Here is a 13,262-nt window from a genome sequence, read left to right as displayed (position 1 = left end):
CATTGAACTTTTGCGCCTCAAAAAAACATTGAACATTGAAATCGATGTTGAAGAAACAACCCCCATGCTTTCTTAACCTAGCGCCGCAATCTGTTTGCTAAAGTAAACATTTGAATTGTTGAACACAACTTTTTCTGAAATTGTTTTAACATTCTATAACCCCAAAGAAAACGCCGAGTTGAGAATGGCGCCCTGTTTGTGGCCTTTTTTTTATCATCATCGTCTTCGTATCTCATATCCCAAATGCTGATATCATGCAGGTTGTTGAACACTTGTTTTAAACAAAAGAAATAAACTTGAACATAGGAAATGAAAAGAAAAAGGATATCAGAGGGAAAAACATAGCTAGGTTATACCCAGTCTAGATGAAATGAACTATTATTATAGGTTGAATCAAGGCGTGCCCTAAGTAATGGCTTAGGCCTTGTTCTGCTCGCGGAAGTACTTGGCGGCTTCAACCAAGTTGGTAAGAGCGGGTTTGACCTGGGCCCAGGTACGGGTCTTCAAACCGCAGTCAGGGTTGATCCAGAGCTGCTCAGGCTTGAGGTACTGCAGCATCTCGGAGATACGCTGCTTGATTTCCTCCTGAGGAGGAATACGAGAGGTGTGGATGTCGTAGACACCAGGCTGTGAAAGCAGTTAGCAAGCTGAGAAAGAAATAAACGAGAGCTCGACTTACTCCGATGTGGCGGGGGTAGGCCTCGTCAATGAAGACCTTGAGGAGCTTAGCGTCAGATCGAGAGTTCTCGATCGACAAGACGTCAGCATCAAGGGCAGCGATGGCGTGGAAGAAGTCCTGGAACTCGGAGTAGCAGAAGTGAGAGTGAATCTGGGTCGAGTCCTCAACACCGGCAGTGGCGAGCTTGAAGCTGTTCACGGCCCAGTCAAGGTAGGCTTCACGTTCCTTGCCGGAGCGGAGAGGAAGACCCTCACGGAGGGCAGGCTCGTCGACCTGGCTGTAAGTTTGTTAGAATTTGCAAGATAATATCAAGAAATAGCTCAGAAAGTCGTGGGTTCAGGTTAATGGGTGGTTTTGCACGTACTACATAATTAGTTAGCAATGTTTCTTTCTGATTAATAGATAAGGATAAAGACTTACCATGACATAAATTCCGTTCTTCTCGAGGTCAACAACCTCGTCACGGAGAGCTAGAGCAAGCTGCTGAGCTTGAACGGACTGGTGGACGTCGTCACGAGGGAAAGACCATCGGAGGCAAGTAACCGGGCCAGTAAGCATGCCCTTCATAGGCTTCTTAGAGACGGAGGCAGCGTACTTGCTCTCCTTGACAGTCATAGGAGCGGGGCGGGAGATGTCACCGACGATGATAGGAGGACGGACGCAACGAGAGCCGTAAGACTGGACCCAAGCGAACTGTAAAGATTGTTAGTCGTGTCTTTCTCCAGAAACTCCTCGAAACAGGAGTAGAAATCAAGTGTCAGTTATCAAGACGTACGGTAGTGAAGACATAACCCTCGAGTCTGTGACCAAAGTTAGTTTATGTTGCACTCAAAAATAGGATGGAAGGAATTACTGTTCGCCAAAGTACTGAACCATGTCGTTACGCTCAGGCTCACCGTGGACGTAGACATCGAGACCGAGCTCGTCCTGGATCTGGATGCAAAGGTCGATTTCTTTGCGGATGAATTCATCGTACTGCTCCTGAGTAATTTCACCCTTGGTGAACTTGTTTCGCTGAACACGGATCTCTTGAGTCTGAGGGAAAGAACCAATGGTGGTGGTGGGGAAGAGAGGGAGAGAAAGGTGAGTCTTCTGCTGGGCATAGCGGGTGTCGAAGCCGGACTTGCGGTTGAACAAGTCAGGGGTGATCTTGGACTGCCGTTCCTTAACCTTAGGGTCGTTGGTGCGCTTGGACTCAGCACGGGACTTCAGGGCGGCAGCATTGGCATTCAATTCAGCCTGGACGGATGCAGCACCGGAATTAATAGCCTTGGCGAGGATGGCAACTTCGCTGGCCTTCTCAGTGGCGAAAGAGAACCACTGGTAGACTTCCTCTGGGAGCTTCTTCTCGCTGGCGAGAGTGTGGGGAACGTGGAGGAGAGAGCTGGAGGTAGAGATGATGACGCGTTCCTTGCCAAGTGCTTCAATGGCAGCATTGATGATCTTGAGAGACTTCTGGAAGTCGTTCTTCCAGATGTTACGTCCGTCAACAACACCCAGGGACAGAGTCTGCTTAGGGGCAAGGCTCTTGATGACAGTCTCGAGCTGCTCTGGGTTGCGGACAAGGTCAACGTGAAGGGCGTAGAGGTTGGAGAAAGCAGGGACAACATCAATGTTGTGGACGATGTCTCCGAAGTAAGTGGCAACAACAATTTTTGGGCCAGCGGCGCCGAGAGCACCAATGGCTTCGTAGGCAGTCTTGAAGACAGCCTTGACCTCAGGCTTCAGATCGAAGACAAGGACTGGCTCATCGATTTGGACACTATAATCAAGAGCATTAGGGTAGTCAAATATACTAGAGAAACCATGTACTTACGATTCAGCACCAGCGGCCTTGAGAGCCTTGAGGAGCTCGACGTAGACGGGGATGAGCTTAGGGAGCAAGGAGATGGGGTCAACGGTGGCACCACGCTCAGTCTTTCCAAGGACCAAGAAAGAGACAGGTCCAAGGAGAACGGGGCGGGTCTGGAAGCCAGCCTCCTTAGCCTCGAGGTATTCCCGGACGGGCTTGGGGTCCTTTGCCAGAGCAAAGGTCTGTCCATTGTGAAAAGATGGCTTGGTGTAGTGGTAGTTGCTGTCGAACCACTTCACCATCTCCATGGAGGGCACATCGACACCTCCCTTCTGGTGACCACGGGCCATGGCGAAGTACTCGTCAAGAACATTGAGGCCGTGTGTAGCGTAACGTTCGGGTGTGGCCTACGAGACTGGTTAGCGAGTGCAGACAGAAAATTGAGGGGCAGGAGACTCACAGAGAAGAGCTGGATGTGATCGAGGACCTGGTCGTAGAAGGAGAAGTCGTTGGATGGGATGATGTCGACGCCGGCATCTTTCTGGATCTGCCAGTGGGCAGCACGCAGCCTCTTGCCCTCAGCAAGAAGGTCGGCCTGGGAGATCTTGTCGGCCCAGTAGGCCTCAGTGGCCTTCTTGAGGTCACGGAGCTTTCCCATACGGGGGAAGCCCAGAACGGAAGACTGAACCATGGTGGGCGGGTAGTCTGCGTTGGGGAATCTGAGGAATTGGAAATAATAACGACGCTGAGGGATGGGAAATCAATCAGCGGTGGATAGCTGGAGATCAAACGTAAATGCAAGGGGCAGCAGGCAGGCCTTAATAAATGAAGCAGAAAAACGCGTTCGGGGACCGAGAGGGGCGGACGAGGAGGGGTCGCCAGAAAATTTTGGGGCAGTTCGGGCCCCGCTCTGAAGCCGATCTCGGTGTGTTGCGGGGGGTTTTTATTATTTTGCATTCGTATTTACTATTTACTCTTTACTATTTATTTAATATTATCGCGAACACTCTCGTTATTTATATGATCCAGCAATGCTGTTTATTGCACGCACGATTGATCGACAGGACGCCTCAATGCAGTGCTGGCAGCTGCACAGCGAAATCTCTGGGACCATCCCGAGCTCCCCGCCATGAGACGGCCTGCCCCTCCAAGCTCGCCTCATCACGCAATCTGGCTGACACTGAATTGTCCTTGCAGTCCCGAATACTTGTCGTCTTGGAGCATTCGTCGCGGGCACACTTGCAAAGAGCCTCCGTCAATCGATTCGCAAAGCAGTGATGGTCAAATGCAGTAGGTAATAAACATTCCGAGAGCTTGATCCTGGCAATTTCAGGGCGGGCTGAGCTTGCGAGATCGCGGGAGGAATCGGGGTGCTGTTTGATGCCTGGGTGCCTTGGGACCTCGTCAACTTCCAGCTGCGATTATCACCACAACTAGCATTCAATTCACCCCAACTGGAAAGGTAGAAAGCAGAGAAAAGGCATTGACGATAACATCGTGGATATCTCAGCGTACGGGGCCCGAACGGGTATTTCGAGTCTGCCATGTCCATTCACTAATTTCTAGTACCGGGCAATTGCACTCCAGAAATTACGGCAGATCAATTATGTCCCGAAGTAGCACGATCAGCGACTGAACTAATAGGCAATGCGACGCATTTTCTCTGTTTTCGTTTTTCGTTTTTCGTTTTTTATTTCTCGTACTTTGTTTGTTGGGCTTGACATCTTCAAAGCTATTACTTGCGACGACCTGATTGGTTGATTAACAGCGCAAGCTTTCAAGCGAGGGACATCCGAAGAGCGGTCAGTAATTATCTACGCGTATTCTACGATACTTCGCACATGTTGGTGTAGACAGCAAGCAACAGTATCTATGTAGATCAGATGCAGCCAATAATACAAGCGTCACGTGATAGCTCTCGGAATCCGGAAGTTCTGCCCCCATATCACGTGGAATATCTGAACCCTAACCCTAACATTCCCTTTCCAGATCGCCCTACATATTAATTACTTCCCTCTTGCACATGGCTTCTGGTCGGAAGCTGATCATAACCCTAAAAACCGTTCAACGGGTGATAGTGCTGCCAATGCACTTGTCGAAGCAGCCGTAGTATTTGTGTACCAGTCAAACAATCACAAAATGGCAATACCTGACATAACTCAAGTTAGTGAGGAACGTCAAAAATAAGCCACCGATCATCTTGCATAATTTCCCGCGAATTCCAACACGTGGGCCCCTCCATACCAGCTCTGAGACAAACAACACCGTTGGAATCTGTATATAAGTATTGTTGTGTCATGGCCGCTCATTATTCTGGCCGAAACCGAATTTGGCGCTTATTGTCTCACTGGGTCGCACCGTTTCAGTCGAATCTACATTCTGCCTATATTCAGAGATGACTGGACGTGCTATAAAGATGCCGACTGACCCACCCGATTTAGTTAAGATGGAAATGTAGATATCCTGTAGTATAAGAATATCTCCTTCGCCTCTCGCCGGTTGGTGACCATATTCTTGATGTTTGGATTCACTCATTCGCATCGCAAAACTGCTTCGGTGTAAAAATGATCTTGCTTTTCTTACTTTCTTACGTCTTTGTGTTCAATGTCGCTGTAGCCGCGATGCCAAAGTATGTTTTTGCCCACTACATTGTGAGTCCTTCCTGCAACCTGCCTCCTCAGGTGCTGGACTGACGTTACGTACAGGTTGGTAATGCCGCCAAACTGACCCCAGACCAGTTGCAGTCCGACATGGAACTGGCCAAGCAGGCATTCATCGACGGGTTTGCCCTCAACATCGCTCAACAAGACCCATCCACCGACGCAGTCCTGCAAAACGCTTATGCAGCCGCCGAACGTGTCGGCAATTTCTCGCTTTTCCTATCTTTTGACTATTTATCCGGTGGCCCGTGGCCAGTCGATAGAGTGATTGACACAATCAACCGATACAAAACCTCTCCAGCACAGCTTTACTACGAGCGCAAACCGCTCGTGTCTACGTTTGAGGGTGTTGGGAATGTCGATGATTGGCCCAGGATTAGGGAGGGGACTGGATGTTTTGCGATGCCGGATTGGACGAGTCTAGGACCGGAGCGATTTGCAAATGTCAGAGATAATGTTGATGGGTTCTTTAGCTGGGATGCATGGCCCGTGGGGAAGGCGAATAAGTCTATCCACAATGACCAGGAATGGGTTAATGCCACTGCTGGGAAACCGTATATGATGCCTGTCTCGCCGTGGTTTTATACCAATCTGCCGCAGTGGAATAAGAATTGGCTGTGGGAGGGTGCACATCTGTGGACGCACCGGTGGGAAGAGGTATATCATTTCCAGCCAGATATTGTCCAGGTAAACCCCTCCTTTCTTTCACAACCATAGATCTTGTCAGTCTTACTTCACTCATAGATTATCTCCTGGAATGATTACGGCGAATCACACTATATCGGCCCCATCTATCCAGACGGCATCCCACAAGGCGCAGAAAGATATGTCCAAGGAAATCCGCACGACCCTTGGCGAAAACTGTTACCGTATTACATTGCATCCTACAAAACCGCCAGCAAAGCTCGAATCCGTGTCACGAGAGACACGCTCGTGTTCTGGTATCGACTCAATCCCAACGACTCGGGCAGTAATGGTGAAACTACGGGGAACTGCCCCCAACAAGGCCAGCCTGCAATGGACCCACGATTGCTGGCCGAAGACAAGATTTACATTGCTGCCTTGGTCAAAGAGCCGAGTATCGTGTTGGCTCAGATTGGCGCTGGGCCGGTGACCGAGCTGTTCGCGAGTCGTTCGGGTATGAATACCTTCGAGGTGCCATTTGGTGGACAGACCGGGAATACAACATTTGCGATTCTCAGGGATGACAGGGAGGTTGCATATGCGACGGGGCCTGCCATCACGAAGCAGTGTGTGGATGGGAAGGTCAACTGGAACGCAGTCGTGGGGTCGAATTAGGAATCCCGGATATTCCATCTATTACATTCATGTACACACTTCAGATCTCTTGTGTTTCGCTATGTCATAATTTCGGACATCGGCTTTGAATGCATTCCCTGTAAACAAGTCTGTGAAGAATCCAGTGAGACAATAGCCGTCTCGCGCCTTGCATAGCAAGCCCTGCCCATGCCGAGTCAGCTAGAATGAGCGGCGCATGAGAGGATTGTAGCTAGTCCAAATGTAGCCGAAGGGACAAGGCGATATTATATGATTATCGATGCTGTTCGGAGTAATTGTAACAGTTGTTGAGGTGTGAGAGAAGATGCAGATAAGATCGCGTGATACGGCCAGCTGAGCACTTATCGCGGCAGGGACTGCGATACGGTCCGTGCGAGCAGCTCTCTCCGCAGCTCCTGCCAGCTGCTCCTCCTCCTCCTTCCTTCCTGCCTAGCATTGCTCACTATCCTGTGCTTATCCTCTTATCCTTTCATCCCTTTGCTCTTCTATACCGATAAATAATAAATAACCATGACGAAACAGCGCTTCTCAACCCTGCACTCGTCGGTATCCAACCTCCGGCTCTCCGAGTCTAGTTCGCAGGAACGCCAGCAACAACCTTCCCCGCAGCTACAGTCCACGTCGCCCTTCTCCCCAGAAGCCTACGCTCAGCCATTCGTTGACTTTATCAGTAAAAACCCAACGATATTCCATGCCGTCGACGCCTTTAGCAAGCAACTCGAGGCAAATGGATACAAGAGACTCTCTGAACGCGACTCATGGACGTCCGAGCTGAAGGCCGGTGGGAAGTACTATCTCACGCGCAATGGCAGTTCATTGATCTCATTCGCCATTGGCAGCGAGTATAAAGGCGGGAATGGTATTGGGATTGTTGCGGGACACATTGATGTCTTGACCACCAGATTGAAGCCGGTTTCGAAGCTACCAAATAAGGCCGGATTTAGACAACTGGCCGTTGCCCCATACGCGGGTGCCTTGAATAAGACCTGGTGGGATAGAGATTTGGCTGTGGGGGGTCGTGTGTTAGTGAAAGATCCATCGACTGGCGTGGTGGAAACGAAGCTGGTTAAGCTGGACTGGCCCATCGCGCGTGTCCCGACACTGGCCCCTCATTTTGGAGCTCCTTCGACCGGCGCCAACCCGGAGACTAATATGGTCCCGATCATTGGAATTGATAACTCGGATATTTTCTCTGACAGCGCAGCCGATGTTGATGAAGAAGCTGGCATCAAGGCCGGCACTTTTGCCGCCACCCAGCCTTCCAAGCTTGTCAAGGTCATTGCTGGCGAATTGGGTGTTACTGACTACAGCAGCATTCTGAACTGGGAGCTGGAGCTTTATGACAGCCAGCCCGCCCAATTTGGCGGACTCGACAAAGACCTAATTTTTGCTGGTCGCGTTGACGATAGACTGTGTTGCTATGCAGCTCATGAAGCTTTGCTTGCGTCTCCCGATACATCTTCTCCAGGCCTCGTCAAGCTTGTCGGCATGTTTGATGGGGAGGAAATCGGATCCCTTCTTCGCCAGGGTGCGAAGTCCACATATTTGAGCGGCGTGATTGAACGCATATCCGAAGCCTTTGCCGATGGCAATTACGGGCCTAACCTTTACAACCAAACCGTCGCAAACAGCTTTCTGATTTCTTCCGACGTGATCCATGCCGTGAACCCCAACTATCTCAGTGTCTACCTACAAAACCACGAGCCACGGCTGAACGTCGGTGTGGCTGTGTCTGCCGATCCAAACGGACACATGGCCACTGATGCTGTCAGTACCGCCATTCTCCAAGAAGTCGCCAATCGGAGTGGCTCGAAGCTCCAGGTATTCCAAATAAGAAACGATTCCCGCTCCGGCGGTACAATCGGACCCATGACCAGTGCTCAGATTGGGCTGAGAACTATTGACGCTGGCATCCCGCAACTCAGCATGCATAGTATCAGGGCAACAACGGGACGTTTGGATCCAGGATTGGGCGTCAAATTGTTCAAAGGCTTCTTCGATCACTTTGAAGAAGTGGATAAGAGCTTTCAGAGTTTTTGATTAGTAGACATGACTGAGATATACCGTATTGCTGATTTCCAGTCGATTATGCTTAGCTAGATATTACCATGCATCGCTATATAGATATTTCGCGAATTTATCGTCAATTTCACAATCAACTACCATCAATCTGCATTTCAGCTTTCATCTATGAATAGCAACAATCTACCAACCTGCCATGCATGAAGTATCTTATCCAGCTAAAGTAACCCTAGCAACATTTAAACCACCCAGAAAAGCAAGCCAGCCATCTCAAGACTAATCCCAGAACTAATTTATTTACGCATTTCCTTCAACACCATGAACACCCTCACTACAAGTGCAACCATTCAACCCGAGGAATCACATATTTCCATCATACTTACTTGCTTACCTCCTAAACCTCATTCTTCCGTGGCTCATTAAAAAACGAGCCCTTACGCAGCAAATCCTCCGCAAAGGCATTGCCGGGAATAGGATATCGTTGGAGTCGATGAAACTCGCCGTAGCCACCACCATTCCCCCGTTGCATATCCTTTTCCTTCTTCGATTGCTCGTGTTTGCCCGCTCGTCGTCGTCCCATGTTGATGCTGCTGTATGTGAACCCGATGCGTGTCGTGAGACGGCTTGACGAAATGGGATGGCTGATGTGGGCTGGGATGAACGAGGGCCACAGACGGGATAGGAGCGGGTAGAGACTAGGAAGGCAGGCGCAGGTAATGGCGATGTTGCATTCGATTATAGACCACTTTGAGAAGTCCGGGGTGTCGTCTGTGTGGCTTTGTTAGGCGGGTTTGTTGGGAATTGGAGTAGGTGCTCACGTGTGAAGTCAGTTGAGTCTAGAAGGTTTCTCACGCTATTCAAGCGGCAGATACTGACGATGCAAGTTCTAGATAAAATTTTAGTAAGGACACGAGGTTTTGTCTGTATGGATAACCAACATTCCACCCAATGCAAAAAGAACACTTAGCCTGATATGCTGTCTCAATGGCAAGTTGAAAACTGCTGGTGCGGGGATTGCGAGGATTATGATAATCACATCGGTGAAAATATATAAGCCTGCATTGGTGAACCATACGATATCCTTTGGCAAGCATTTGCCTGATATCGCCGTATCCCAGGACTTGGCTACGGGAATGCAGTTCACAAATGCGCTCAGAACCGTCCAAGTTCCATACGCCCCGACGAACACAATCAGAACCCAGCACATTTCGTTGAATTTCTTGGTTGGAAATGTGCGAGAGTACTGCAGGACAATGGAGATTTTGGCAAGAACCATTGTGGCGTTATAGAATGGAGCTGCGAGCCAGAAGAGCTTTCGAGAGTTAGCTTGATTCTTGGTGTCATTGTTGGAATCCTAAATCATACTTTCATCTGCTTGGTAAGAGTGTCAGGCGAAAGGTCGATCTCATGCCAACCCATGCCGTATTTTATCTCTGCGGTGTGTTAGTGTTAAAGCCACGCTCAATTGCCTTGACACGGGCGTCTTACCGGTGATGGTTACCACCATAAAGGTGACAGAAAGAATCTGACGAGATATAGTTAATATGCTGTCTTCCTTTGTTTACTATTTGAAATATCATTTTTTTTTTACCAGTGCCACTAGAACAACCCAATCGCTCGAATCCAGTCTACCGAGGATCCGAACTCGCGCACAGAACCGCGCTCCCACGAAGCCAATAGCCACGACGGTGAGAACAACACTCGATATGAGAGCGTGGGCTGCCCGAGGTTCCATTGGGAGATAGTGTACACTTGTAGCACCTGCCATTTTTGTCAAAACAGATTTTAGAGGGTTTCAATGACAATGAGCAACAGCTCGACTAGGTTCAAGTCAGTCTCGAAGGCAGCACAAGGCTGCTGGCGTCCGCCAAGGTCGATTGCAAGATTTAGAGAACAGATGAGAATTTGCAGAGCAGACAAATGGGAAGAGATAAAGTTTTCAGAGATGAAGCAGTCAAACGTAGGGGAGGGGATTTCATTGGTGGTGTGGTTGAGGGAGGAAACAACAAAGGCCCAATTAGGAAGGGCGGTGTTAGGCACATCTGAAACGGTCGTCCATGCAGAATAAAAAATGATTTCACTACCATACCAAGTCTCTATTGTTTTTCAAGTCCCTCGCCACTACTAAAGTAAATAGTAGCGCCGTCTCTGGAAACAGCGCTATAATCAACAATTTCACCCAGCACCTGCTGACTTTCAGAGACAAAAAACCTCATTTTTGGAGTAACCTGAACCTTCATGTGGAGGGAGGGAGTTGCAATTACGGTTGCGATTTTGATTGTGGTGGTAGTCGGTGCTTTGAACGATGAATATCGCGGATAACATCACTCATTCTGCGAGGCGGTGACACATGCCCCTCGAACCACGTGCTAAGCTAGCTATGTGACAACATGTTCCAATTATAATCTCCTGCTCAGACTCTAATTATGTTCAGGGCCAGGATCTGCCAAATCACTCTCATTGATTCTGTGTAAGTGCAAATAATCATAGAGAGGATCAGTTTTTTTGCATGTGCGCACATCACGAGTACCATCCACTACACCAGTCCGAGTGCTGTTTATCATGACCTCATGTTCTATAGTACCATCGGCATAACAGAGCAAAGACTGGTGAATACAGATTAGCAATAGTTTCAGGTAGACAAACAACATGATTCACACACCTTTCTTAAATAATCAAGACAGTGAGGCCAATGCTCGTCCTCAGTGTGATCAAAGGCTACTGGATTCCCATCATATGCCGCTTGGAGTGCAAACCGCAGAGCAGCAAGACAATGGAGCTGATGGAACCTGATGGATTATCGGAATTAGTACGCTCTACAACAATATTTTGACTTGATTTCCTTCAAGAAAAGAGGTGCAACTTACAAGGTGATAGCGCCGAATCTTTGCTCGCCGTTAGCACGGTCATCCGAATAGTAGACCATGACATTACGTTGGGCCATTAGATCCTTCCAAAGTATATCGTAGTCATGACTCAGTGACATGTATTGAATATCAACGCCATATTCAGATCGAATCTCCTCGTCCGGATGTATGATCTGTCTAGCTACACCCTCTTCTGAGTCTGATGCCTTGCCACCAAGGTGATAGTTTGATAGTATATCGATGAAGACCAGAATAATAAGAATGAAGATGAGTACATTGTAAACTGCGCTGACCGCGCCTTTGATGACCTGATGTCTGATTGACTTATACTTGCGATGACTCACTTCGTTATCACCTTCATTTTCGAGCAAGTATTCCTTTGCGTTCTGTTCTGATGATGAGCGGGAACTCGAAATGCTAGACATGTTTTTCATTAAAAGCAACAAAGTGTTAGACAATTGAGCAATGTTCAAGTTTAAGTATTGTCTATTTCACTTCATTTCAACTAGGATCGGGCTTTAGAACCTACTTTGGGAAAAACGTTGCGCTATATTCTTCTACTCGAGCAAAGATGTCTCGCGGTAATAAAATATTGCGGATAGCAAGAGTCTTTAACTTTGCCGCTATACAAGCCATACTCTACTTGAGGAAAGACGTCGCGCTGTAATAAAATACTCTGACCAAAGTTAATTAGATCTGAAATTTATATAAACAATCTAAGATCTCCTTCTTTTTTTCAAAATTCACTCAACCAAATTCACTCAGCTTTCAGATTTCAACTCATTTAATCTTTACCGCTACTTTGGATCTGTGGTTATTATTATTCTACGTCTTCATCATGCATTTTAAGATTTCTTCCGTCGTTGTACTGCTTTCTTTGGTAGTACTAGGCTCTACAGCGCCAGTTCCGGCACCAGACCCGGCACCTTGTGGTATTGTTGGGTAAATAGCCTCTTAATCTGTTCTACGGAATAAACGATTGCTAATTTGTTTTTTTGATATTGTTAGTGCCGCTATGTAAGTAACTTTTTTTAATAATTGCTTGAGACAATTCACTTTTATGGGCTGTTATTAATATTGTATATTACAATAGCAAAGCGTGTACCAGTATATTGTCGAAATGAGAAGGGATAGAGGATAAGGGATAGTGGATAAGGGGAGGGGAGAAATAAGGGGAAAATAAGGAGAGGGGAGGGGTGGAGGTTAAGGGGAGAGGAGGAATAAGAGGATAGAGGTTAAGAGATAGGATAAAAGGATTGTGACCACTCAAACATTTGCTCTATTGTCTATAATGTGATAGGCCTAGTTGGGCTACACTACAAACGGTGTGACCTAGGAGCCGTAGAACTCTCAAAAGCCGAGGCTCGGGAGTACTGTTCCCAAAAGAACTTCTGACCTCAGGAGCGTGTTAACATTGGGCCATGTAAAGAGTCACGTGACGGATTAGTGGATTAGTTGGAGGGCAAGGAGGAGGCACACACATCGACACTCTCTACGGTCGACAACCTAATTGATGATAATAATCTAAATAATAAAAGATTTAAATTATTTGCATTCTACGACATAACTAGGATATTCTTAGTGATTGATAATTTCTGAGACTCGCATTTCAGGGTATATCTTTAATAACAAGAATTGTAATATATATGTAATATTAACCATGCCTTTGTGTATATCAATCAGATACCACAATATGAAAATATTAAATTGTAGTTGATTTCAATTTCAATTGATTGCTTTTGCCCGAGCCAAATCTAATACTTTTAGAGGACGTAGTTTGAACCTCTACCGTTTCTATACGATACCACTGTGTACGCTGGTATGGAGGTCAGGGAATAACCCTGCGCAAAGTGAAACAGGATGCCACATACGTAGGGCCTTGCCTGAAAAGAAGGTCACCGTGTTGAACAGCCACTAATTGTTTCTCAGGATGCAGTTTCTGT

General features: G+C 47.6%; 4 protein-coding genes across 4 annotated transcripts; 2 read left to right on the top strand and 2 right to left on the bottom strand.

Annotated features, from left to right (window-relative positions):
- Position 1: 1 nt before the first annotated feature.
- BGW36DRAFT_445911 (cobalamin-independent methionine synthase MetH/D) lies at positions 2 to 3,162 on the bottom strand (the record flags this gene model as incomplete). Its single annotated transcript, XM_046221694.1, has 7 exons — positions 2 to 627; positions 680 to 952; positions 1,100 to 1,372; positions 1,455 to 1,479; positions 1,533 to 2,441; positions 2,496 to 2,878; positions 2,932 to 3,162. 7 exons carry the CDS (start codon positions 3,160 to 3,162, stop codon positions 418 to 420), a joined length of 2,304 nt encoding a protein of 767 aa, XP_046075687.1. The 3' UTR covers positions 2 to 417.
- Positions 3,163 to 5,035: 1,873 nt separating this feature from the next.
- Positions 5,036 to 6,430, top strand: BGW36DRAFT_424591 (putative alpha-1,3-glucanase; the record flags this gene model as incomplete). Its single annotated transcript, XM_046219992.1, has 3 exons — positions 5,036 to 5,122; positions 5,177 to 5,818; positions 5,876 to 6,430. The coding sequence occupies 3 exons, from the start codon at positions 5,036 to 5,038 to the stop codon at positions 6,428 to 6,430; spliced, it is 1,284 nt and encodes a 427-aa protein (XP_046075686.1).
- Positions 6,431 to 6,796: 366 nt separating this feature from the next.
- Positions 6,797 to 8,660, top strand: BGW36DRAFT_372563 (putative vacuolar aspartyl aminopeptidase Lap4). Its single transcript, XM_046215500.1, has one exon. It carries the CDS (start codon positions 6,941 to 6,943, stop codon positions 8,468 to 8,470), a length of 1,530 nt encoding a protein of 509 aa, XP_046075685.1. The 5' UTR covers positions 6,797 to 6,940; the 3' UTR covers positions 8,471 to 8,660.
- Positions 8,638 to 10,193, bottom strand: BGW36DRAFT_315081 (putative integral membrane protein). Its single transcript, XM_046212543.1, has 6 exons — positions 10,044 to 10,193; positions 9,941 to 9,977; positions 9,818 to 9,885; positions 9,391 to 9,764; positions 9,271 to 9,338; positions 8,638 to 9,220 (listed from the first exon to the last, which is right to left on the bottom strand). The coding sequence occupies exons 1-6, from the start codon at positions 10,185 to 10,187 to the stop codon at positions 8,847 to 8,849; spliced, it is 1,065 nt and encodes a 354-aa protein (XP_046075684.1). The 5' UTR covers positions 10,188 to 10,193; the 3' UTR covers positions 8,638 to 8,846.
- Positions 10,194 to 13,262: the final 3,069 nt, after the last annotated feature.

This window comes from Talaromyces proteolyticus, assembly GCF_021365285.1.
Source record: "Talaromyces proteolyticus strain PMI_201 chromosome Unknown BGW36scaffold_3, whole genome shotgun sequence".
Classification (NCBI taxonomy): domain Eukaryota; kingdom Fungi; phylum Ascomycota; class Eurotiomycetes; order Eurotiales; family Trichocomaceae; genus Talaromyces; species Talaromyces proteolyticus.
This window is presented reverse-complemented; position numbering and strand designations above follow the sequence as displayed.